This window comes from Pristiophorus japonicus, chromosome 22, assembly GCF_044704955.1.
Source record: "Pristiophorus japonicus isolate sPriJap1 chromosome 22, sPriJap1.hap1, whole genome shotgun sequence".
NCBI lineage: Eukaryota > Metazoa > Chordata > Chondrichthyes > Pristiophoridae > Pristiophorus > Pristiophorus japonicus.
The window spans coordinates 14,201,706-14,229,501 of NC_091998.1; the positions used below are offsets into that span (position 1 = coordinate 14,201,706).

Below are 27,796 nucleotides of genomic sequence, written 5' to 3' on the forward strand. Positions count from 1 at the left end.
GTGAGCTTCAGTTGGACTACTGAGGGGAGGGGGGAGAGGGGTGGTGTTCACAGAAACCCCTACCGGGGTCGGCGAGAGGCCTATAAAGGCCAGCGGGAGCTCGGAGCAGTCAGTCGAGGAGGCGGGAGCTCGGAGCAGCGCGAGTCCGGGGTCGGCGAGAGGCCTATAAAGGCCAGCGGGAGCTCGGAGCAGTCAGTCGAGGAGGCGGGAGCTCGGAGCAGCGCGAGTCCGGGGTCGGCGAGAGGCCGATAAAGGCCAGCGGGAGCTCGGAGCAGTCAGTCGAGGAGGCGGGAGCTCGGAGCAGCGCGAGTCCGGGGTCGGCGAGAGGCGTACCGGTGCAGCTACAGGGAGAAGGCAAAAAAACAAAGGTGACGTCACAGCCTAGGGGGTAAGTGATTGGCTGGTGATTGGTGAGTAGTTTTTCTTTTTCTTCTTATATTGGTCAGTAACTTTTAACATTGTTATTACCAGTTTAAGTGTATCTAAGGGTTAAGACATGGCAGGAGAGCTCAGTCGGGTGTTATGCTCCTCCTGTACCATGTGGGAACTCAGGGACGCTTCCGGTGTCCCTGACGACTATGTGTGCGGGAAGTGTATCCGCCTCCAGCTCCTGACGGTCCGCGTTACGGAATTGGAGCTGAAGGTGGATTCACTCTGGAGCATCCACGATGCTGAGAATGACGTGAGTATCACGTGTAGTGAGTTGGTCTTACCGCAGGGAAAGGGTCCACAGCCAGATAGGGAATGGAAGACCAGCAGGAAGAGTAGAGCAAGGAAGGTAGTGCAGGGGTCCCCTGCGGTCATCCCCCTGCAAAACAGATACACCGCTTTGGGTACTGTTGAGGGGAATGACTCATCAGGGGAGGGCAGCAGCAGCCAAGTTCATGGCACCGTGGCTGGCTCTGCTGCACAGGAGGGCAAGAAAAAGAGTGGGAGAGCGATAGTGATAGGGGATTCAATTGTGAGGGGAATAGATAGGCGTTTCTGCGGCCGCAACCGAGACTCCAGGATGGTATGTTGCCTCCCTGGTGCAAGGGTCAAGGATGTCTCGGAGCGGGTGCAGGACATTCTGAAATGGGAGGGAGAACAGCCAGTTGTCGTGGTGCACATTGGTACCAACGACATAGGCAAAAAAAGGGATGAGGTCCTACGAAACGAATTTAAGGAGCTAGGAGCTAAATTAAAAAGTAGGACCTCAAAAGTAGTAATCTCGGGATTGCTACCAGTGCCACGTGATAGTCAGAGTAGGAATCGCAGGATAGCGCAGATGAATACGTGGCTTGAGCAGTGGTGCAGCAGGGAGGGATTCAAATTCCTGGGGCATTGGGACCGGTTCTGGGGGAGGTGGGACCAGTACAAACCGGACGGTCTGCACCTGGGCAGGACTGGAACCAATGTCCTCGGGGGAGTGTTTGCTAGTGCTGTTGGGGAGGATTTAAACTAATATGGCAGGGGGATGGGAACCAATGCAGGGAGACAGAGGGAAACAAAAAGGAGCCAAAAGCAAAAGACAGAAAGGAGATGAGGAAAAGTGTAGGGCAGAGAAACCCAAGGCAAAGAACAAAAAGGGCCACTGTACAGCAAAATTCTAAAAGGACAAAGGGTGTTAATAAAACAAGCCTCAAGGCTTTGTGTCTTAATGCAAGGAGTATCCGCAATAAGGTGGATGAATTAATTGTGCAAATAGATGTTAACAAATATGATGTGATTGGGATTACGGAGACGTGGCTCCAGGATGATCAGGGCTGGGAACTCAACATTCAGGGGTATTCAACATTCAGGAAGGATAGAATAAAAGGAAAAGGAGGTGGGGTAGCATTGCTGGTTAAAGAGGAGATTAATGCAATAGTTAGGAAAGACATTAGCTTGGATGATGTGGAATCTATATGGGTAGAGCTGCAGAACACCAAAGGGCAAAAAACGTTAGTAGGAGTTGTGTACAGACCTCCAAACAGTAATAGGGATGTTGGGGAGGGCATCAAACAGGAAATTAGGGGTGCATGCAATAAAGGTGTAGCAGTTATAATGGGTGACTTTAATATGCACATAGATTGGGCTAGCCAAACTGGAAGCAATACGGTGGAGGAGGATTTCCTGGAGTGCATAAGGGATGGTTTTCTAGACCAATATGTTGAGGAACCAACTAGGGGGGAGGCCATCTTAGACTGGGTGTTGTGTAATGAGAGAGGATTAATTAGCAATCTCATTGTGCGAGGCCCCTTGGGGAAGAGTGACCATAATATGGTGGAATTCTGCATTAGGATGGAGAATGAAACAGTAAATTCAGAGACCATAGTCCAGAACTTAAAGAAGGGTAACTTTGAAGGTATGAGGCGAGAATTGGCTAGGATAGATTGGCGAATGATACTTAGGGGGTTGACTGTGGATGGGCAATGGCAGACATTTAGAGACCGCATGGATGAAGTACAACAATTGTACATTCCTGTCTGGCGTAAAAATAAAAAGGGGAAGGTGGCTCAACCGTGGCTATCTAGGGAAATCAGGGATAGTATTAAAGCCAAGGAAGTGGCATACAAATTGGCCAGAAATAGCAGCGAACCTGGGGACTGGGAGAAATTTAGAACTCAGCAGAGGAGGACAAAGGGTTTGATTAGGACAGGGAAAATGGAGTACGAGAAGAAGCTTGCAGGGAACATTAAGGCGGATTGCAAAAGTTTCTATAGGTATGTAAAGAGAAAAAGGTTGGTGAAGACAAACGTAGGTCCCCTGCAGTCAGAATCAGGGGAAGTCATAACGGGGAACAAAGAAATGGCGGATCAATTGAACAAGTACTTTGGTTCGGTATTCACTAAGGAGGATACAAACAACCTTCCGGATATAAAAGGGGTCAGAGGGTCTAGTAAGGAAGAGGAACTGAGGGAAATCTTTATTAGTCGGGAAATTGTGTTGGGGAAATTGATGGGATTGAAGGCAGATAAATCCCCAGGGCCTGATGGCCTGCATCCTAGAGTACTTAAGGAGGTGGCCTTGGAAATAGCGGATGCATTGACAGTCATTTTCCAACATTCCATTGACTCTGGATCAGTTCCTATGGAGTGGAGGGTAGCCAATGTAACCCCACTTTTTAAAAAAGGAGGGAGAGAGAAAACAGGGAATTATAGACCGGTCAGCCTGACCTCAGTAGTGGGTAAAATGATGGAATCAATTATTAAGGATGTCATAGCAGTGCATCTGGAAAATGGTGACATGATAGGTCCAAGTCAGCATGGATTTGTGAAAGGGAAATCATGCTTGACAAATCTTCTGGAATTTTTTGAGGATGTTTCCAGTAAAGTGGACAAAGGAGAACCAGTTGATGTGGTATATTTGGACTTTCAGAAGGCTTTCGACAAGGTCCCACACAAGAGATTAATGTGCAAAGTTAAAGCACATGGGATTGGGGGTAGTGTGCTGACGTGGATTGAGAACTGGTTGTCAGACAGGAAGCAAAGAGTAGGAGTAAACGGGTACTTTTCAGAATGGCAGGCAGTGACTAGTGGAGTGCCGCAAGGTTCTGTGCTGGGGCCTCAGCTGTTTACATTGTACATTAATGATTTAGACGAGGGGATTAAATGCAGTATCTCCAAATTTGCGGATGATACTAAGTTGGGTGGCAGTGTGAGCTGCGAGGAGGATGCTATTAGGCTGCAGAGTGACTTGGATAGGTTAGGTGAGTGGGCAAATGCATGGCAGATGAAGTATAATGTGGATAAATGTGAGGTTATCCACTTTGGTGGTAAAAACAGAGAGACAGACTATTATCTGAATGGTGACAGATTAGGAAAAGGGAAGGTGCAACGAGACCTGGGTGTCATGGTACATCAGTCATTGAAGGTTGGCATGCAGGTACAGCAGGCGGTTAAGAAAGCAAATGGCATGTTGGCCTTCATAGCGAGGGGATTTGAATACAGGGGCAGGGAGGTGTTGCTACAGTTGTACAGGGCCTTGGTGAGGCCACACCTGGAGTATTGTGTACAGTTTTGGTCTCCTAACTTGAGGAAGGACATTCTTGCTATTGAGGGAGTGCAGCGAAGGTTCACCAGACTGATTCCCGGGATGGCAGGACTGACCTATCAAGAAAGATTGGATCAATTGGGCTTGTATTCACTGGAGTTCAGAAGAATGAGAGGGGACCTCATAGAAACGTTTAAAATTCTGACGGGTTTAGACAGGTTAGATGCAGAAAGAATGTTCCCAATGTTGGGGAAGTCCAGAACCAGGGGTCACAGTCTGAGGATAAGGGGTAAGCCATTTAGGACCGAGATGAGGAGAAACTTCTTCACCCAGAGAGTGGTGAACCTGTGGAATTCTCTACCACAGAAAGTAGTTGAGGCCAATTCACTAAATATATTCAAAAGGGAGTTAGATGAAGTCCTTACTACTCGGGGGATCAAGGGTTATGGCGAGAAAGCAGGAAGGGGGTACTGAAGTTTCATGTTCAGCCATGAACTCATTGAATGGCGGTGCAGGCTAGAAGGGCTGAATGGCCTGCTCCTGCACCTATTTTCTATGTTTCTATGTTACCCTGCAAATAGATTTACATTGTGCATTTCCATCGAGCTCATTATGTATCCCGGCCAGGGTGCTGATATCTGTGCCGGTGCTTGGGAAGGATAAGGCGAGGACTGATGCTTTATCCAGAGGATTGACCACCTCCAAGTCTTCTTGTGCAGGGTTGAATCATGGGAAGAACCGAGAGAAAGGGGAGCAGGCCAAGGATCAGTGGGCACTAGAAGGTTAGCAGCAAAAGATGATTGGCAGCGCTAAGCAGCACCAAGTTGCCTGTACGTATGATTGCTGGAGGAAGGAGGGAAGGTAAAATGAATAGGCAGACACTGCCTCCAGCCTCGCCATCGCCGCCACTCCTCAAGCTATCATGAGGACCTGATGGAGGCTGCCCCTCACCTTACTTCCTCCAGCCCCCCAATTCTGCTCCTCTCCTCCTTGTTGTGAGCCAACTTGTTCAGGAGGTTGTGGGTTTAAGTCCCACTCCAGAAATTTGAGCCCATAATCTAGGCTGACATTCCCAGTGCAGTGCTGAGAGAGAGCTGCACTGTCACAGGTGCCGTCTTTCAGTAGAGATGTCAAACCGAGGCCCTGTCTGCTCTCTCAGGTGGATGTAAAAGATCCCATGGCACTATTTTGAAGACGAGCAGGGGAGTTATCCCTGGTGTCCTGGCCAATATTTATCCCTCAATCAACATAACAAAAACAGATTATCTGGTCATTCATCATCATCATCATCATCATAGGCAGTCCCTCGGAATCGAGGAAGACTTGCTTCCACTCTTAAAATGAGTCCTTAGGTGGCTGAACAATCCAATACGAGAACCACAGTCTCCGTCACAGGTGGGACAGGTTTGCTGCCTGCGCTTGATTTCTCCATGCTCTCGGCGATGAGACTCGAGGTGCTCAGTGCCCTCCCGGATGCACTTCCTCCACTTAGGGTGGTCTTTGGCCAGGGACCCCCAGGTGTCAGTGGGGATGTTGCACTTTTTCAGCGGGCTTTGAGGGTGTCCCTGTAACCTTTCCTCTGCCCACCTTTGGCTCGTTTGCCGTGGAGGAGTTCCGAGTAGAGCGCTTGCTTTGGGAGTCTTGTGTCTGGCATGCGAACGATGTGGCCTGCCCAGCGGATCTGATCAAGTGTGGTCAGTGTTTCAATGCTGGGGATGTTGGCATGGTTGAGGAGACTAATGTTGGTGCGTCTGTCCTCCCAGGGGATTTGTAGGACCTTGCGGAGGCATCGTTGGTGGTATTTCTCCAGCGACTTGAGGTGTCTGCTGTACAGTAGGGCGGGTATTACTACAGCCCTGTAGACCATGAGCTCGGTGGCAGTTTTGAGGGCCTGGTCTTCAAACACTCTTTTCCTCAGGCGGCCGAAGGCTATGCTGGCGCACTGGAGGCGGTGTTGAATCTCGTCATCAATGACTGCTCTTGTTGATAAGAGGCTCCCGAGGTATGGGAAATGGTCCACATTGTCCAGGGCCGCGCCGTGGATCTTGATGATTGGGGGGCAGTGCTGTGCGGTAAGGACAGTTTGGTGGAAGACCTTTGTCTTATGGATGTTTAGCGTAAAGACCATGCTTTCGTAAGCCTCAATAAATACGTCGACTATGTCCTGGAGTTCAGCCTCTGTATGAGCGCAGACACAGGCGTCGTCCGCATACTGTAGCTCGACAACAGAAGTTGGATTGATCTTGGACCTGGCCTGGAGACGGTGCAGGTTGAACAGGTTCCCACTGATTCTGTAGTTTAGTTCCACTCCAGCCGAGAGCTTGTTGACTGTGAGGTGGAGCATGGCAGCGAGGAAGATTGAGAAGAGGGTTGGGGCGATGACGTTGCCTTATCACATTGCTGTTTGTGGGAGTTTGCTGTGCGCAAGTTGGCTGCTGCGTTTCCCACATTACAACAGTGACTTCATTGGCTGTAAAGCGCTTTGAAAGGTGCTATATAAATGCAAGTCTTTCTTTAAATAGTTGGAGCGAGTTGGTGTGTGGTTCTTTTACAGGGTTGTGTATTCGTGAGAGGCACCTTCATATAACATGGCAGGGAGAAGCAGTAAGTCAGAAGCAGGGTGGGGAGGTGGTCATATGCAAGAGAGTGGCTCCAGTCAGAAATCTAGGAGCAATTAGCAGAAGAATGAGAGGCTTTCCGGTGGGCGGCCATGGGGTGGTGACCGAAATGCCCGAGTAATTTTGCCGGCTGGGTTTAAATAATATCTCATTGGTGGGCTGCCCATGTGTTTGCAGTGGTTCCGAGTGCTATAATTGAAAAGATAATTGCATCTCAAAGTAACGAGAAAAAAATAAACATTTTGGACAGTATCCAAGTGAGTTTCCTCGATCTGCAAGGAAAGTGGAAACGGTTAGGAGGCAGCACATTCGGGAAGTTACAAATATAATTGGGATACAGCCAAAGAAATCAAAGCACAATCAAGAAGGGAAGGGGAACACACATGTAACAACACAGTTGCTGCTATGGACATATTGATTGCAGATAGACACCATGGTCTTTCCATGTTATTTTAAAAACTGGTCTGCCCTTCACATTTAGATAAAAATACTAACCTAAATGTGTATTCAATGTCTGTACTGTCTATAGTGTCAGCTGTGGCTCAGTGGGTAGCACACTTGCCTCTGAGTCAGAAGGTTGAGGGTTCAAGGCCCACTCCAGGAACTTGAGCACATAAATCCAGGCTGACACTCCCAATGCAGTACTGAGGGAGTGCTGCACTATCAGAGATGCTGTCTTTCAGATGAAATATTAAACTGAGGCCCCGTCTGCTCTCTCAGGTAAAAGATCCCATGGCACTATTTCGAAGAAGAGTAGGCGAGTTATCCCTGATGTTCTGGCCAATATTTATCCCTCAATCAACATAACAAAAACAGATTATCTGGTCATTATCACATTGTTGTTTGTGGGAATTTGTTGTGGGTAAATTGGCTGCTTCGTTTCCCACATTACAACAGTGACTACACTCCAAAATGTACTTAATTGGCTGTAAAGTGCTTTAAGACGGTCCGATGGTTGCACTATATAAATGCACATCTTTCTTTCTAGTGGAATCACAGTAATTTACAGAGAAGTAATTACTTCTCCAAAAATGATGGTGACGTCAATCTTTTTTGCCAAAGAGTGGGATGGATTATTTACATCCAAATAAGGAGCAAAAGCAATTCTGATTCATTTGATGCCTGAATTTCATGTGTCATCAATAGTATTCCAGTATAAGTTTTATTTTATATCGTGAAGCATGTCTGTTTAAAATATACCCACACAGATAGACATAGATTAAGAGATGCGCTTAAACTGGTAGCTCTAGCTCTAAAGCACTGTAATGTACAAAAACATAAACAAGAAATCTTTGAAAGTGTAATATAACCTTGGGACTTCCCCAATTAGATTGCAGGCTTCTAACACACTCCAAAGTATCAACTTCACAGGTATATTAAATTGAGTGACATTGTCTTCCTATTATTGAATTTAAAAAACAAGCCTTTTAGGGCTTGATAATGGAAACCTATTGCTATGTAACCCAAGTACTAATTTAACATAACTAAATGAACATAATTTCACTCAGCCTATGTTTTGCAGTTTGTAATTACAAGCCTAATTGGCGCTTGCTGACTGTTGTTTCGTGAATAAGTGGAGAACTGAGTTAGCTGAGGGACGGAAGGAATCTCCTCTTTACAGTGTGATTTTCCTTGCTGGAAGAGGGACATCTACCACTTTGAGTACTCCGGTCTGATTGCCTCCCACCGATTACTGCACTGAGAATACCGAATACTCATTCCACTGCCTTTCTCCAGGAGACCAAGTGTGTTTGGAAGAGTTCACGAGGGAAGAGATTGCACAAAGTCTGTGGAAGGAACTGTTTGGATAGGCTGAATGGCCTTTTGTTGTTCCATACAGTGACTACACTCCAAAAGTACTTCATTGGCTGTAAAACGCTTTGAGACGTCTGGTGGTCATGAAAGGCGCTATATAAATGCAAGTCTTTCTTTCTTATGATCAATTGGTAGCTGGGGCTAAGTACCGATGGGTATTCGCAGTCGTTTCAGCTAATATAAATCCAAATATTATTGGCCCAAGCCAGCTTCGTTCTGTGGGCTCCCCAACCCATTAAAATATCACAGGAGAAATTGCATTTGACTTCCTGATACAAGAGTAATAATAAGAAAAGACATATTTTCTTCTTTATAAAACCCATCACAATAATTTAGCATTGATTAGATTTGACGGAATTAATTGCATCAATTACGGCAACAGAAACTGAATGACGCACTCTGGAAGAACAACTCTCTTATTGGCGATCACATTTACATATTTTCAGGATTGATTGCAAATTTAACTAACATTAGGGATCTTTTCCAATGAAATGGTTTGACAGCAACACACCAAAGTACTAAATACTGTCGAAGTGGCTCGATGTGCTGAGATTTAACAATTGATCTTCAGTTGATGTAGGCTACATCTTTTCCTAAATGCGGGTCTGCCTAATCAGTCGGTGACAGTTATCAATCTGTGTAACAGCCCAAAGCAATTATCTTACAGCATAGCTGACGTAAATAAATTATCAAGTGAAACCGGAAGAGTTATTCCTATCTGACATCAAGCACCGTGACTGACCCTAACTGAACCCTTTTTATGAGATGCTTTATTATGTGTCCTGTAATTTGTGTGGCCTCTACAACTAGTTCAGGGCACAGTTTAAAAAAAAAATTATCTCCCGTATCCTCAATTTCAGGGGAATTTTCCCGCGACATAGGTGACAGGCTGCCAATTTGTATAACCAAGTCCCGTTCCCAAGTTGCTCAAGGCTGCTGGTTGCACTGGGAATTTACTGCAAACAGTAATAGGGAAAGAATTAATGTACCCAAGCAAAAAAAATAGCAATTTGTAAGGCTTGCAATTTGATCTATTGTTCATTAAAATGAACACATATAAAGACATAACTTGTACAATGAGATGTGATGTAACCTAGCGATCAAATTTACTTCTGGTGAACATCATTCTCCCTGTTGATGTCAAAATACAAAAAAATCCATCAACAATTTAGTCAATTATCAATCTTATTAGACTTATCTCATTTAGGTGACAAGTATGCAACATACTTCTTTTAATTGGGCATTTAAAATTATGCAATTTGTCACAAATGAACTGTAGTTCTTGTTTAAGTTTAATTCTAATGATGAATTCATTACACGGCGCATAAAGCTGTGATAGAGATGTTATCATTTCAAATGTAATGCGCGGTTGAATTTTTATTCAAAAAGGCTAATGGCGTTATATAAATGTACGTTCTTTAATAACGAGCAGCATAAATATTTTCACAAATAAGCTGGTGTTGCAAGTGTATTACATCAGCTCATGTGTGGAAATATATTCATCTTGTTCAAGGGCAATTAGGGATGGACAACACATCCCTGAACAAATTTTTTAAAATCCAATCCATTGTCTGTATCACTATTTGAAATCTGCAAACTAGTTTTTAAAATTTATTTTCATATTACTTTTAATGGGAGCTATTATGCAGGTGGAAGCCCCTTTAATTCGCTCCATGAGTCAAGTGAGCTGCCCATCATTTCTCTCTGTGTTTGTAATTCCTGCTGCATATCAAGGGGCCACATTTCATAAGTTAGAAAGCGATTTATTGTGTTAATGTCCTCACTCTGCAAGATTTGTTATTTTTGTTATTACTTGTGCTAATATTTAAATTGGATAATTCCTTTCTTGCATTTAGGACAATTGTGAGAACAGATTTATAATAGGAAAACTCTATTAATACATGTAAATTTGCCATAAACAAGAAAGTTAGTTTACTGAAATGGTAAAGAGACTGCCGTTCCCCCATAACCCTGCACATTAGTCCTCTTCAAGTACATGCCCAATTGCCTTTTGAAAATGTCTATGGAATTGATGCCACCACACTTTCAGATAGCGTGTTCCAAATCTTAATAACCCTCTATATGAAGAAATTCCTCCTCATTTCCCCTCTAGTTCTTTTGCCAATTATTGCCGATTAAGCAACACCTCGATTTCAAAATTCTCATCCTTGTTTTCAAATCCTTCCATGGCCTCGTCCCTCCCTATCTCTGTAATCCCCTCCAGCCCCACAACCTCCCCCGAGATGTCTGCGCTCCTCTAATTCTGCCCTTGTGAGCATCCCTGATTATAATTGCTCCGCCATCGGTGGCCGTGCTTCTGTTGCCTAGGCCTTAAGCTCTGGAATTCGCTCTCTAAACCTTTCTGCCTCTCTACGTCTCTTTCCTCCTTCAAGATGCACCTTAAAACCTACCCCTTTGACTAAGCTTTTTGTCACCTGCAGTAATTTCTTCTTATGTGGCTCGGTGTCAAATTTTTTATCTCATAATACTCCTGTGAAGCCCCTTGGGATGTTTTACTAAGTTAAAGGCGCTACATAAATACAAGTTGATACTATGATCTCTGGTTACCAACCCACTTGCCAAAGGAGATAGTTTACCAAAACACGAGATAATTTTGAATACCTCTATTAAGTCTCCCCTTAACCTTCTCCGCTTTAAGGAGACCAACCCCAGCTTCTCCAATCTCTTCACATAACTGAACTCCCTAATTCATGGTATCATCCTGGTAAACCTCCTCTGTATCCTCTCCAGAGCCTGACATGCTTCCTAAAGTGTGGTGTCCAGGTGCACATACATAAATACCAAAATCTAAAAATCTATTTTCTCCAATCGAGGCCTAACCAGAGATTTGCATGACTTCTTTGTTTTTGTATTCAATGTTCCTATTTACAAAGCCAAGTATCACAAACGCTTTCTAAACCGCCTTCTCAACTTGCACTGCCACCGTCAAGGATTTGTGAATTTGCACCCTCAGGCCCCTTTACTCTTGCTCCCCCCTCAAAATAGTACCTAGATTATACTATCTCCCCATGATATTTCTCCTAAAGTGTATCACTTCACATTTATCTCCATTAAATTGCATCTGCCATGTGTCTGCCCATTTCACCAGTCTTTGTCCTCCTGAAATCCGCCACTATCTTGCTCACTATTTACTACGTCAAGTTCTGTATCATCCGCAAACTTCGAAATTGTATTTCCTATGCCCAAGTCCAGGTCATTTATATATAACAAGAAAAGCAATGGTTCTAATACCGACTCCTGGGGGAACTCCCACTGCATACTTCTATATAATATATATATAACACCAAGAAGACAGGCATAATTATGGAAAACAATTACAAATTCCTTATACTAAAATTCTAACAATTACGATCTCAATGATGGGAGTGCAGAAGTTAAAATATTAATTTTGTCAGGGAAATTTCCTGTTTAGTTCAGGATTTTCAAATGGAACTCGAAATAAAGCTTCCCACAAATCCCTATATTATACTTTTCTTGTTATAAATGTTTTTCTCACTTTAATAATCACATTCCATATAATGAAAAATGAAACAAAATCTAATTCAGCCCTATAATCCTCGATAGCCAGGTAAAATATAAACCTGAAGTGCATAATACTGGTGGTCCAAACCCTATTAGACGAACTATTGTGACAAAATTATATTCTGAATAAGGTTTCATTTTCTCAACATTCATTTAATATTTTAAGAAATCTGAGCGATTTGCACACAACATGAAATGATACCAGTTACGGATTGCACATACATAAATACCAAAATCTAAAAATCTATTTTCTTTCAGGACAAATTTCTTAAGAACCAGTTAACCTTTCGCTAACTATATGTTGCACTTTATATTTTAGCGTGAAGTTGAGTTGCGATTTTGCATTGCAAACGGATTCAGGTGCAAAAGTTGGCAGTTTAATTCAAGTGTCAGGTCCTGATCTGATGACCAAGTGCACAAAGGGAATGCAGCGAAAGACCCCCTACTAAGATGCAGTCTCACATTGCATTGACTTTGCACTAGCTGCAGCATAACTCCAGCTCGGTGCACGGCCCCAGTTGAAAGATGTCCAGGCTAGGATCACCTGGAGGCTTTTAAAAACTTTGCACTAAATGTTTGTCATGTTGCAACAAAATTAACACTGCCATTTGCTGCCTTCTAAGATTAAAAATTCATGGCATTGGAGCTCTGTGCATTGACCAAAGCAGGTGTGAAACTTCATCATTGCTTAGTACCAGTCAGATTGATATTGGTCTGGTATATAACAAGGGTCTGCTCACTCTATTACAGCTGGCAGATAACAGTCTCTAATTGTTAGATGCAATATAATGGCAGCCTCAAACTTTCCCTAAATCCAATCCAATTTCGTGACAGTTCTGTTTTTCCATTATTGCGACTGGCATCATGTTCACTGAGTAATTATGCAGCCATTTGTGTTGGAACTTCCAAAATATACTCCCACAGGACAGCCAAGACTGGTGAAGAACAGCTTCAGACTCAGTGTTTGGATCAATTAGCAAAACAACTGCAAGGTACTGTTCAGACTAAAGTGGTTATCATTTCAGTTGCAATGAGGAAAGGTAGGGGCAGCCTTATTTTTTGCCCCAAATTAGAAATTAATCTGAAAATAGACAGATTACAGCCTTTTATTAAGTCCCAAAGCTGTGTAAAAAATTACATACCGAGCACAGTCCGAAGCTAAAATGCTTTAGCTAACTAAAGAGACTCAAGTTGATAGAGAAAAATGCTGTGTAGAAATAAATGAAAAGGATATATGACTCATAGTTAGTGAGTTACAGTCTAAACTGTTGGAAGCAAATCTAATATTGTCACTAATATATGTGTTTTTACCACTAACCAAATTACAAGATAATAGACCTATATTTCCAAAGGTTAATTGTTTTTTTTTAAATATGGGGACAGGATGCCAATTATCTATTAATAAGAGATTGTGCCATGGATTTAAAACGCTAAGAGTATACTTGTTCTCCGAGTAGGAAAAATGGATTGGGATTTATGTTTATTTTGGGCGTTTTATTATGCTATTTTTTATTTGGCTCTGAGTTCTTCGACATAAATAGACTCAAATGTAAAGATCCAGCCACAGTTCGGCCATCAGCAGACATGCATTGCATCGTTGATTGAAGTACCATTTAATTCTTCGTTCTTCTCAATGATATCAAGAACTGTAAAGGGCAATATCGGACGCATCTCTCACTTGTATGAAGTACTTGTGCACTGCAGGTTGGGGTATTTGGCAGATACCTGCAGCTGTTCCTGAGAAGAAGCAAGTGGAGTCCAAGTTCAAGGCAACTGTTACCGTGACAGCTACCGGCAGAGATGTCCCTGCCCTGGAACATCTATATGCTGCCCCTTGGCGTCAGTTTCCACATGTACACTGACGACACCCAGCTCTACCTCTCCACCACGTTTCTCGACCCAACCATGGTATCTAAACTGTCAGACTGCTTGTCCGACATCCAGTACTGGATGAGCAGAAATTTTCTCGAATTAAATATTGAGAAGACCAAAGCCATTGTTTTTGCCAAAAACTGCCAAAAACTGCATTCCCTAGCCACCGACTCTATCCCTCTCCCTAGCATCTGTCGGAGGCTGAACCAGACTGTTTGCAACCTAGGTGTCATTTTTGACCCCGAAATGAGCTTCCGGCCACATATAACTATATAACTATAACCGCCTATTTCCACCTCCGTAACATCGCCCGTCTCCGCTCCTGCCTCAGCACATCTGCTGCTGAGATCCTCATCCATGCCTTTGTTACCTCTAGACTTGACTACTCCAATGCACTCCGAGCTGCCCTTCCACATTCTACCCTATGCAAACTTGAGGTCATCCAAAACTCTGCAGCCCATGTCCTAACTTGCACCAAGTCACGCTCAACCATCACCCCTGTGCTCGCTCTGTCCTGGTTAAGCAATGCCTTGATTTCAAAATTCTCACCCTAGTTTAAAAATACCTCCATGGCTTCGCCCCTCCCTATCTCTGTAATCTCCTTCAGCCTCAACCGCGCCCCCCACCCACCCCGAGATGTCTGCGCTCCTCTAATTCTGCCCTCTTGAGCATCCCTGATTATCGCTCAATCATTGGTGGCTGTGCCTTCAGCTGCCTGGGCCCTAAGCTCTGGAACTCCCTCCCTAAAGATCTTTTGCCTTTCTATCTCTCTTTCCTCCTTCAAGATGTTCCTTAAAACTTACCTCTTTGACCAAAGTCTGCCGTAATTTCTTCTTATGTGGCTTGGTATCAGATTTATTCTTTTGTCTTATATCACTCCTGTGAAGCGCCTTGGGACATTTTACTACGTTAAAGGCTCTATATAAATACAAGTTGTTGTTGTCTGGTCACAGGAATGCGCATAGTCTTCGGTAGTCTTTGCATGCAGGGATTTTTGAATATGTCCATATATGATTAGCTGGCCCTATACAAACGATTGTATATGGTATATCATCTTTAGACTTCCACCTCTTCTTCCAATTCCGGTAAATACAGAATAATACCCATCTCAGCACCCCAGCATGAAACATCCCTTGGAAAACAAGCAGATGTAACTGATGGACTACACCTTTAAGAAGGGGAGCATGTCCACTTCCTTTGTGTCAAGTAGCTGGATTGCACGTCAGAGACTGTCATTAATGGAGAGAAGATGAAGCCACTTCAAGAGGGAACAACCACCCAGAAGGGGAACTGGCTTCCCTTCCAGCACCCATTTCACATGGGCGCTCAATGTCTGAAGCATTCTTTGGGTGCTCCAGGTGCATTCACGGGATACTGTCTTCATTTGCTTGATTTGGATCATCTAGCAAGCCTTCATTCAGAAGGTCCAGTGCTACAAGTGTTTCGGGTTGCATTCTCATGCATTGGATACTGAGTAGCCCTTGCCTTTGTGCTTGTACATGTTGCACAAATTCCTTCTTCTTTTGTGGCATCTAAGTTGGCAAGGTGAAACTTCAAAATAATTTTCTCTTATCATACCTCTTTTCGACTGCAAGGCATTTTTCACTGAGAGTGCAGTGCTGCATGCCAATTGATCTGCACAAAAGATCATAAATAACCATTGTAAGGTCATTGTTTCACTTATCTGTATTGGCCTTCAATCTTCTAGCATATGTATGATCGCCTAAATAGGATCCAAAAATATTTTTGGGCATTTTTAGAACATGAGTTTTGAATGAGGTCTCATGTAGTGAACAAAACTAAATCAGTACCATATGTTTTTATGATACTGAAGAGAGCTTCCAGAAAGCTGGATAGCATGTAACTCATTAATCTACATGAATCATCATTTGGGAGCAATGTTATAACTTGCCCATCAGGCGTGTAGCCAGACATACGCTATATATATGGAAATTCATACACTTTTTATTCCCGAAAAAATGGCATGGGAACAGTAGGCTATTCAGTCCTTTGAGCCTGTTCTGCCATTAAATTAGATCATGATTGATCTGCACCTCATTTGATTCATATCCCTTGTTACCCTTACCTAATAAAAATATCTCAATCTCAGTCTTGAAAATTTCAATTGACCTGGGGGAAGACAATTCCAGATTTCCACTACTCTTTGTATGAAAAATGTCTCTCTCTGATTTTACTCCTGAATGACCTAGCTCTAACTTTAAGGTTGTGCCTCCTTCTTCTGGAGTCTCCCACTGTCATAGTATCAACAGTGGCCATGTAAGATACATATCAATGTGTGCTACCAGAGGGCACAGCAGTGGGAGACTCGTAGGTTACCTGTACAGGTGTGCTTGGCCTAGTATAAAAGGCAGGCCACCAGGTGTGATCCTCACTCTGGAGTTAACTAATAAAGGACTAAGGTCACTACAGTTCAAGTACAACACACTGCCTCATGGAGTCATTGTTAGAGCATCTAAGGACACAATACCCACCAGAGGAATTAGTCTCTCTCTATCTACTCTATTGAATCCTTTTATCATTTGGCTAACACTACTAACCTTCTAAGTTCAGGGAAATTGGTGACTTGGATTGGCTGGGAAATTGCTACCAGTCCGGGCTGCAGTTTGCACCTGACATTCTTGTTTTGCTCCAGTAGCAGTGAGGCGCATACAGGATTCCTGGTCTCGCGGTGGATTAAGAATTTTTGCTCCTGGCACAAAACAGTAGCAAGAGGATTTGCAGTGAGATCATCATGGAGACAAGAGTGATTCTATAAAAAGAGAAGGGATGGGAAGCTGCAGATAGTAGAGTGTCTTTGTGAATTAGAAGGGGTAGAATGTTTGGAAATAGAATGTCTTTCTAAACTAGGAGGTAGAGGGTGTAGACTATCACTAAATTGGGGGATTCGACGAGTGTCTCTCTGAATTGGGGGAATAGAATGCCTATTTGAGGCAGCAGAGAGAAGAATGCCTCTGTAAACTGAGGTAGGCTAGGGGATATAAGATTGCCTTTATGGGGAGTTGGAGTCAGTAGAATGCCTCTTTGAACTGGCAGGTCGAAGTGGGAGAATGCTTATGTGTGTTGAGGGATAAAGAGAGAATAATATCTCTCTGAACTCAGGGGACAGACTGCCTTTTTGACTTAAGGGCAAGAATTCTGCTCTGAACTGAAAGCAATAGAGGGATTGGAATGCCTCCGAACTGAAGGGAATTAGAGGATAGAGAGTACCTTTATCAAATTGAGCAGTTGGAGGGCTCGGGTATCTCTTTGAACTGATGGGCAGGTTAAAGAAAGTAGAATTGAACTGAGTGGAATTAGAGATGGGAGTTCCTGTTTGAAGTTGGGAGAGGCAAGAGTGAATTGGAGGGGTTGAGGGGGTTTAGAATGCTTTGCTAACAAAGTGCTCTTCTCATCATCATCATCATAGGCACTCCCTCAGAATCGAGGAGGACTTGCTTCCACTCTTAAAATGAGTTCTTAGGTGGCTGAACAGTCGAATACGAGAACCACAGACTCTGTCACAGGTGGGGCAGATAGTCGTTGAGGGAAGGGTTGGGTGGGACTGGTTTGCCGCATGCTCTTTCTGCTGCCTGCATTTGTTTTCTGCATGCTCTCGGTGATAAGACTCGAGGTGCTCAGCGACCTCCTGGATACACTTCCTCCATTTAGGGCAGTCTTTGGCAAGGGACTCCCAGGTGTCAGTGGGGATATTGCACTTTATCAGGGAGGCTTTGATGGTATCCTTGTAACGTTTCCTCTGCCCATCTTTGGCTCGTTTGAAGAGTGTTTGAAAACCAGACTCTCAAAACTGCCACCAAGCTCATGATCTACAGGGCTGTAGTAATACCCGCCCTCCTGTATGGCTCAGAGACATGGACCATGTACAGCAGACATCTCAAGTCGCTGGAGAGATACCACCAACGATGTCTCTGCAAGATCCTACAAATCCCCTGGGAGGACAGACGCACCAACATCAGCGTCCTCAGCCAGGTCAATATCCCCAGCATTGAAGCACTGACCACACTTGATCAGCTCTGCTGGGCAGGCCACATTGTTCGCAACCTGACACAAGACTCCCAAAGCAAGTGCTCTACTCGGAACTCCTTCACGGCAAACGAACAAGGTGCACTGGGGAGTTAAAGCATGTAAAATGTGTTTCTGTGAGCAGCGGGTGACAATAGCAGAGAAAAAGGGTGGGGAATTGGGATGGGTTGGGTAGGGGTGTGCGTCACGTGATGTGCTCCAGGGTCTGATCAGGAGCGCCACAGTCGCATGATGGGGATGCTTTAATCTTCTATCTACCAGTGGAGGGTGGGAGGGAAGGAGGTGCGTCACGAGGCCCACTTGGATGGACTGCGCGAGAGGGAGAGAGCTTCACGTGGACAACCAGTCAGGGCCGTGCGGGAGGGAAGGAAGGCAGGGGGCGCCTCACGCGGCCCACCAGTATGGACTGCGCGGGAGGGAGAGAGTGTCACGTGGGCAATCAGTAGGGGCCACACGGGATGGAGGGAAGGGGGAGCCTCACGTGAGCACCCAGTGGGACCACATGAAAGGGAGGGAAGGGATGGAGGAAAGGGGGAACGCCACCTGAGCAACCAGTAGGGCCCCATGTGGGAGGGGCCAGGAGCGCATCACCTGAGCAACCAGTTGGGGCATGTGGGAGGGGCCAGGACCACAGCACCTGAGTCCAATTAGGGCCCAGGTGGGAGGGACCAGGAGCGCATCACCTGAGCAACCAGTTGGGGCATGTGGGAGGGGCCAGGACCACAGCACCTGAGTCCAATTAGGGCCCAGGTGGGAGGGACCAGGAGCGCATCACCTGAGCAACCAGCAGGGGGGCGCGAGGGAAGAGGAGTGCGCATCACGTGGGCAACCAGTGGGACAGTGTGTATGTGTGCGCGCGCGCGCGGGGTGGATCACGTGGGCAGTGAGTGCTGCGCGCGCGCGCGGGGTGGATCACGTGGGCAGTGAGTGCTGCGCGCGGGCGGGTGCAGTCACGCGACGTGCGTTGGTTGTGACGTCGTGCCAGGCGGGCTCGAGCGGAGGTTTGTTGTTGTCCGCTGCCGCACGTTGGGCGCCCGCACCATGGGCGAGTGAGGGGGGAGAGAGAGAGAGCGCGGGGGGGCTTCACCGTCACCGTCAGTCAGGGGAGTCAGAGCAGCGGGGCGATACCGTCTATTATTATTATTATGTGTGAGTTTTTCCTTAAAGGGTCAGTCGGTGACTGACCGTTTTCTCTCGGGCTTTCTGACAGGAGGCGGAGGCGGAGACAACCACAAGGACCAAAGGTCCCGGAGTCCCCGGGCCTGGGTTTCAGCACCTCTCCCCGGATGGCCAGTGCCGGACTGCGCGCTCGCAGCCCGCCCTCGCCTTGTTTTTCCATTGCTTCAGTGATACATGGGAGCCGATCCCACCGAGCGGGGGCGGGCAGCGGCTTAGTTCCGCCCTGAGCTTTTTTTTTTCTTCCAGCGTTGGATTAACTGGCGGATCGCTGATTTATTATTTCCCAATTTCCAGGCCTGCTGTTGGGGATCTCGGTTGCAGTTCCTCATTGCTGTGATCTCTCATTCCACCCCTCATTGCTGCAATCTCTGTTGCAGTCTTCAATGCAGCATCTCATTGCAGTCTTCATTGCTGCGATCTCTCTCGCAGTCCCTCGTTGCTGAGCACGATTAAAGCTTGATTGGTTTGAGGATCTTGCAGTGATCTCTAAAGGCGGGGCTCATTTATGCAATTGATCTAAATGAGCATCCCACAGATGTTGGTTACCTGCGGAGTGTTTTCAGCATTTCCTGTCTTTATCTAAAACGAGTGCTAGGCATTGTACTGTCCTAAATCGCCAGAGAATCACCCTGCAATGGCTTCTCGTCCCCCTCCCGCACCGTTGCCTCTGGAGGCCCCCCAAGGATCTCTCCTTGCCCCCCCCCTCCTATTTCTCCTCTACATGCTGCCTCTCAGCGACATCATCTGAAAACATAATGTCAAGTTCCACATGTATGCTGACGACTCCCAGCTCTACCTCACCACCACCTCCCTCGACCCCTCCACTGTCAGACTGCTTGTCCGACTGGATAAGCAGGAATTTCCTCCAACTAAATATTGGGAAGACCAAAGTCATTGTCTTGATCCCCACCACAAGCTCTGTTCCCAGTCTGTGAACCAGACTGTTCACAACAAGATGAGCTTCCAACAACATATTCACGCAATAACTAAGGCCTATTTCCATCTCTGGAACATCGCTGAATCCGCCCGTCTCAGCTCATCTGTTGATGAAGCCTTCATCCATGTCTTTGTTACTTCTAGACTTGACTATTCCAATGCACTCCTGGCTGGCCTCACATTCTACCCTCTGTAAATTTGAGGTCATCCAAAACTCTACTGCCCATGTCCTAACTCGCACCAAGTCCCATTCACCCATCACCCCTGTGCTCGCTGACCTATATTGGCTCCCGGTTAAGCAATGCCTTGATTTCAAAATTCTCATCCTTGTTTTCCTATCTCTCTAATCTCCTTCAGCCCACAATACTCTGGGATTCCTGCACTCCTCCACTTTTGGCCTCTTGAGCATTCATATTTTTAATTGTTCCGCCGTTGGTGATCATGCCTTCGGCTGCCAAGGCCCTAAACTGGAATTACCTCCCCAAACCTCTCCGCCTCTCTACTTCTCTTTACTTTATTAAGATGCTCCCTAAAACCTACTTTTAGTCACCTGGCCTAATCTCTCCTTTTCTGGCTCGGTGTAAAATTTGTTTAATAATGCTCCTGTGAAGTACCCTGGGATGTTTTACTACGTTAAAGGCACTATTGTATTTATGTCATTGCATTTGTTGTAGGACCGGTTTGTGAACTGCTGTGTTACTGAGATTAAATTATCTACAATACAATATGCTGACATTTACGAAGTAGCTAATGGGTAAATTTGTGTATACTATATTTAGTAATATATCCGAGGTATTTTGTTACCATACAACATTGGCTTTAAATCACTCCAACATAAAAATACAAATTTGCATTAACGATTAAACAAGCACAATATAGACTATGAACATTTATTTTTGTCTCCCAGTGAAGTAAATGTTTGTGTTTATGCCTCAGTTGTGGTCTATTGTAATGAAAATCAGAGAGTAACATATTTCTGAAATTAAATCAGTGGTTGTGGAATGCAGGCTGATGTTTGCCTTGAAAATCAGGGAGTAACATATTTCTGAAATTAAATCAGTGGTTGTGGAATGCAGGCTGATGTTTGCCTTGAAAATCAGGGAGTAACATATTTCTGAAATCAAATTAGTGGTTGTGGAATGCAGGCTGATGTTTGCCCTTCAAAATTCAACAGTGACCTGCTTTATTTTTAAGCTCCATTTGACCCAAGTCTGCATATACAGCGCATCTGACTGATGTATGCACTAACCTGCAAAAGGTAGCATATTCCAAAGTGAATAAATATTTATAAGTTAATGTGACTTTTAAAATTCTCATCCTTGTTTGCAAATCCCTCCATGGTCTTGCCCCTCCCTTTTTCTGTAATCTTCTCTAGCCCTATAAACCCCCACAATCTCTGCACTCTGCCAATTCTGGCCACTTGAACATCCCCGAATTGAATTGCTCCACCATTGGCGGCCGTGCCTTCAGCTGCCTAGTTCCTAAGCTCTGAAATTCCCTGCCTAAACCTCTCTACCTCTCCTTCTTTATGATCTTTAAAACCTATCTCTTCTGGTCATCTGCCCTAACATCTCCTTGTATGGCTCGGTGTCAATATTTAGTTTTTTTTATATATAGCACTTCTGTGAAGTGCCTTGGGACGTTTTATTACATTAAAGGCATTAAAAGTAAGCTATTTGGAATCGCATGATCTTGAACTATGCTCAAGTACATTAGGTGTAGATACTAATGGACTGAAAGGCATTTCTTCTGTTCGTCATCTGGATGTTGGAATCCATGATTCTTCTCAGTCTGTGTTAGAGTCCAGGTTATTGGTTATCTTTCAAGTGGTTCATAGTTCAGCTTGTTGCCAGTAAAAGTGGCCCAGCCAGCAGTGCACCAAACCTGCCTTAAAACAGTGAATTCTATTTTAGCTGGAAAAAAAATTAAATGCGAGATCTATCCAACTCTGATTTTGCTTGTGGCAGACGTCATCCCCTCATTCAGCCTTTGTCAATTGAGCCATAAAACTAATCTTTCAGCTGGTATTAAGGCCACTGCTAAAGTCATTTGTAGCGCTCTAGCTACCAATATGTGGAATGAAGCAAGCTAAACAAAATCTGTTGATGAATGAGTGAGAATTACAATTTGTTGATTTTATAATAAAATATTTAAATTCTGATTTCTTTGTTTTTATAGGATTGTACATAGCAACCATGAATCACCTGAGGACATTCACTGCAAAATTTAAACCACAGACTGTTAAGAGGTTAATTCAGCACAATGTTAGTGTTACAAGGATGCTGCTACAGAAAAGGCTTTACAGCACATGTGGATCTTCCGAACCTTTCCTCAATGGAAGTAATTCAAATTATCTTGAGGAAATGTATTATGCCTGGCTTGCAAATCCAAAAAGTGTTCATAAGGTAAGAATTGCTGATTAGTTCTCAAGTGAAATATTTTGATTTACTGAATGTATTTGTAATTTCAAAGTTACAGTTTACACGAGCAGAGGGGTGCAACCTGTAAGTTAAACATAACGCTGCATTAATTAAAGTATAGTCATATGTAGATTTTAGTTATATTTGGAAATCAAATGTAAAGAAGCATGTTGTAGTATCCACCATTGGCAATTTAGCTGCACCTGCAGAGCTATTATGTGAAGCTTCTGAAGCCAGGGGTGATGATCAAGTGTTGGTTGCTGATTTGAATTTTATGGTGCATCATATCGTTACCTATAACTTAAAACATAAGAACATAAGAATTAGGAACAGGAGTAGGCCATCTAGCCTCTCGAGCCTGCTCTGCCATTCAACAAGATCATGGCTGATCTGGCCGTGGACTCTGCTCCACTTACCCGCCCGCTCCCCATAACCCTTAATTCCCTTATTGGTTAAAAATCTATCTATCTGTGATTTGAATACATTCAATGAGCTAGCCTCAACTGCTTCCTTGGGCAGAGAATTCCACAGATTCACAACCCTCTGGGAGAAGAAATTCCTTCTCAACTTGGTTTTAAATTGGCTCCCCCGTATTTTGAGGCTGTGCCCCCTAGTTCTAGTCTCCCCGACCAGTGGAAACAACCTCTCTGCCTCTATCTTGTCTATCGCTTTCATTATTTTAAATGTTTCTACAAGATCACCCCTCATCCTTCTGAACTCCCAACGAGTAAAGACCCAGTCTACTCAATCTATCATCATAAGGTAACCCCCTCATCTCCAGAATCAGCCTAGTGAATCGTCTCTGTACCCCCTCCAAAGCTTAGTATATCCTTCCTTAAGTAAGGTGACCAAAATTGCACGCAGTACTCCAGGTGCGGCCTCACCAATACCCTGTACAGTTGCAGCAGGACAGGGTATTGGTGTGACACTTTGGTATCAATGCTGCAACCTGGTTTAGATTAACATAAGCAATGCAGATTAGTGTGATGTAAATACCATAAGTAGTGAAATACAGATGGCATTGTGTGATCTCAACAGTATATTATAGAGCGAACCTGTACAGATCACCTCCAGATGTGACTGTTCCAATGCTCCCATATCCCAAACTCTACTGCCCATATCCTATTCCACGTAAGTTCCTGCTCACCTATAACTCCTTTCAGCCACTGGGAAAGTTGTCGCTCGAGTTCTCCTCAATCGTCTTCTCCCTGTGGCCGAGGAGCTCCTCCCGGAATCACAATGCGGATTTCGTCCCCTACGGGGCACAACAGACATGATCTTTGCAGCGTGCCAGTTGCAGGAAAAATGCAGGGAGCAGCGCCGGCCCTTATACATGGCCTTTATCGATCTTACAAAGGCATTTGACACTGTCAACCGTGAGGGTCTATGGAGCGTCCTCCTCCGTTTCGGATGCCCCCAAAAGTTTGTCAGCATCCTTCGCCTGCTTAATGACATGCAGGCCGTGATCCTTACCAACGGATCCATTACAGACCCAATCCATGTCCGGACGGGGTCAAACAGGGCTGCGTTATCGCTCCAACCCTCTTCTCAATATTCCTCGTCTCCATGCTTCACCTCACAATCAACAAGGTCCCCGCTGGAGTGGAACTATACTTCAGAACCAGTGGGAAGCTGTTTTAACCTACGTCGCCTCCAGGCCAGATCCAAGATCACCCCAACCTCTGTCGTTGAGCTGCAGTATGTGGACGACACCTGCGTCTGTGCACCTTCAGAGGCTGAACTCCAGGATATAGTCAATGTATTCACCTGAAGCATATGAAAGCATGGGCCTTACGCTTAACATCCATTATACAAAGGTCCTCCACCAGCCTGCCGCCGCCGCACAGCACTGCCCTCCAGTCATCAAGATCCATGGCGTGGCCGTGAACAACGTAGACCATTTCCCATATCTCTGGAGCCTCTTATCAACAAAGGCAGACGTTGATGCGGAGGTGCAGCACTGCCTCCAGTGCCAGCGCAGCCTTCGGCTGTCTGAGGAAAAGAGTGTTTGAAGAGCAGGCTCTCAAATCGACCATCAAACTCATGATCTACAGGGCTATAGTAATACCCGCCCTCCTGTATGGATCTGAGACATGGACGATGTATAGAAGACACCAAGTTGCTGGAGATATATCACCAACGATGTCTCCGCAAGATCCTGCAAATCTCCTGGGAGGACAGGAGCACTAACATCAGTGTCCTCGACGAGGCTAACATCCCCAGTATTGAAGCACTGACCACACTCGATCAACTTCGCTGGGCAGGCCACATAGTACGCATATGAGATACGAGACTCCCTAAGAAAATGCTTTATGCGGAGCTCCTTCATGGTAAACGAGCCAAAGGAGGACAGCGGAAACGTTATAAGGACACCCTCAAAGCTTTGCTGGTAAAGTGCGACATCACCATTGACACCTGGGAGACCCTGGCCACAGACTGCCTGAGCTGGAGAAAGTCCATCCGGGAAGGCATTGAGCTCTTCTAGTCTCATTGCAAAGAGCATGAAGAGGCCAAGCGCAGGCGGCGGAAAGAGTGCGCGGCAAACGAGCCCTAACAACCCCCTCCCCCGACGAATGTCTGTCCCACCTGTAACGGTCTGTGGCGCTCGTATCGGACTGTTCAGCCATCAAAGAACTCACTTTGGGAGTGGAAGCAAGTCCTCCTCGATTCCGAGGGACTGCCTATGATGATAACTCCTGTCTTTGCTGACCTACATGGGCTCCCATTCTACCAATGCCTCCAATTTAAAATTCTCATCGTGTCTAAATCCTTTCATGGTCCCAGCCTTTCCTATCCCTGTAACCTCCTCCAACCGCACAACACCTTTGTTCCACCATTGCTACCTGGGCTTCACCATCTGAAATTCCTTCTCTAAACCCTTCTGCCGTTAGTCATTTGCGTTGACTTTCAGCTCGCACATATACAGATCCATTCTTTGATATTTCTTAGGCTACAAATACAATGCTATATATTTGATGCTTCCAAACTGACATTTTTTACTGCAGCAATTTAAAACAATGCTATTTATTTACACTTAAACCAAACATACAAAGGTTTAGGAATTGGGCAACACAATAAGCTTAAAGCAATATTATATACACCTGTGCCTATGTATAAATAGGATGACCGCACAAGATAACACAAGGTTATCTGTTGTATGATTTTTTTTTTTTATTTTCAAAATATACTTTATTCATATAAAAATTTGTACAGTACATTCAAAAGCAGTTCAGTACGTTTAGCTGCGGTCAGCAATCCCATACACTACTTTTGGGTGCTGGCGGCAGTTCCGTTCGATACATTTCCTTGCTTTTCATTTCAAGTACAATTCGGTACGATACGGGATACATTTTAGTACATTCGACAAAATACATTACATGTGTCACTATACAGTACACGGAATGGGTGACGGTACATTTACATTTTTTTCTTTTCAACGTGCATTACGAAACAGACCTTGCATTGTACATGGCACTACATAGGTGTTTACAGATCATGGTGCTTCATGTACACAAAAAAAGAAGTTACAAGTACGACCCGAGGGGAGTTTTGTACTGATTCCTGCCCCCGGGTTTACCGTGGCAGAAGGGCTTTAAACTGGCCCTTCCCCACCGTGCCTTTGCGGCAGCTGCACCAATTTTAAGTGCATCCCTCAGCACGTAATCCTGGATCTTGGATTGCGCCAGTCTGCAACACGCAGACGTGGACATCTCCTTGCTCTGGAAGACCAGCAAGTTTCGGCAAGACCAAAGAGCGTCTTTGACCGCCGAGTTGATGGCCCTCCAGCAGCAGGTGATGTCTGTCTCGGTGTGTGTCCCTGGGAACAGCCCGTAGAGCACAGAGTCTTGTGTTACAGAGCTGCTTGGGATGAACCTCGACAGCAACCACTGCATCTCTTTCCAAACCTGCCTTGCGAAGGCGCAATCCTGAAGGAGATGGGTGACAGTCTCATCTGCCCCGCAGCCGACTCGGGGGCACCATGCCGTGTTGCTAAGACGTCGACTGTGCATGAAGGCTCTGACGGGTAAGGCCCTCCTCACCGCCAACCAAGCTACATCTTGGTGCTTGTGTGAAAGCTCTGGCGATGAGACGTTCTGCCAAATGAGTTCGACAGTCCGCTCAGGGAACCACCCGACAGGGTCCACCCTCTCCTTTCGTAGGGTGTCCAGGACGTTACGTGCTGACCACTGTTTTATGGCCTTGTGGTCAAAGGATTTTTTTGGGTGAAAAACTTTTCCACGAAGGACAGGTGGACAGGCATGGTCCAACTGGTGGGGGCGTTTCGAGGCAGCATGGCCAGGCCCATCCTTCGCAACGCCGGGGACAGGTAGAACCTCAGCACGTAGTGACACTTGGTGTTTGCGTACCGGGGGTCTGTGCACAGCTTGATGCAGCTGCACACAAAGGTGGCCATCAGGATGAGGGCCACGTTCGGAACATCCTTTCCACCACTGTCCAGAGATTTGTGCATTGTGTCTCTGCGGACACGTTCCATTTTGGACTTCCAGACAAAGTGGAAGACGGCCCGGGTGACTGCCACGGCACAGAAACGAGGGATGGGCCAGACCTGTGCCACGTGCAGCAACCCCGAGAGCACCTCACTCCTGATGACCGGGTTCTTTCCTGCCATGGAGAGGAAGCGCAACTTGTACCATCCCAGTTTTTTCTTCACTTTGGTTGCGTCTCTCGTGTTGCACCTGGAGCCCAAGGGCTGCATTATCTGCCACTAGCCACCAGTGAAGGACTGCTGGTTGCCTGTTGTGGGCTGGACGTTTTCACAGCTTGGAATGGAGGTCCAAAGAGCAAGGGTGCCTGAATTTTCTTTAGAAAAAAGAATAGCGGCCTTCTGTTATTTGTTCCAAAATGGTATCAAGCAGCTGGAATGCTGCTTAGTCACTCTGGCTGCATTATGGGTTGGCCACCATTTATAAATCGAATCAGAGACCTAATGAGCCTAGTGTGTTTGTCACCTTGCTCCCTGACATCTTTGCAGTTGACACCAGCATGTTGCACCTTGGGCATATTGCAGCCCAGGGACCACTGTACTCTTTTCCAGGGAAAGGATGGCTAATGTGTTTCAACACAATATCTGTTTAATAGGATATACAGAATCTATGGGCTCAGGTTTCGGCTGGAGTTGCTCCTATTTTTTTGGAGCAACTAATTTAGAATGGAGCATCTTAGAAATTGCAATTCTCAGCATTTAGTTTACTCCAGTTCAAGTGAGTTAGATAGTTTCATTTTAGAACAGATTTTTTTTTTCAAAAGCGGGCATGTCCAGCCTGTTTTGCAAGTTGAGGAAGCGAAACCTTACTCCAAACTAACAGAATGGAGTAAGTGTAGATTTTTGTACGCTCAGAAAAACCTTGCCTACACTTATAAATTAGGAGGAGGGAGGGAAGTTTACAAACATTA

The 27,796-nt window shown here is 45.3% G+C and overlaps 1 protein-coding gene across 3 annotated transcripts in view; it reads left to right on the forward strand.

Annotated features, from left to right (window-relative positions):
• The first annotated feature begins 208 nt into the window (after positions 1–208).
• The window catches only part of LOC139234868 (2-oxoglutarate dehydrogenase-like, mitochondrial), a 115,405-nt gene continuing 87,817 nt past the window's right edge, over positions 209–27,796 (forward strand). Inside the window, exons 1-2 of one of the 3 annotated variants that reach the window (XM_070865665.1) lie at positions 209–388; positions 22,140–22,366. In XM_070865665.1, the coding sequence (XP_070721766.1) occupies positions 22,157–22,366 (210 nt within the window). In that variant the 5' untranslated portion in view covers positions 209–388; positions 22,140–22,156. Of the gene's footprint in view, positions 389–18,764; positions 18,848–18,892; positions 18,996–22,139; positions 22,367–27,796 lie in introns of those variants that run through there. The other 2 variants (XM_070865664.1, XM_070865663.1) reach the window with 2 other exon arrangements.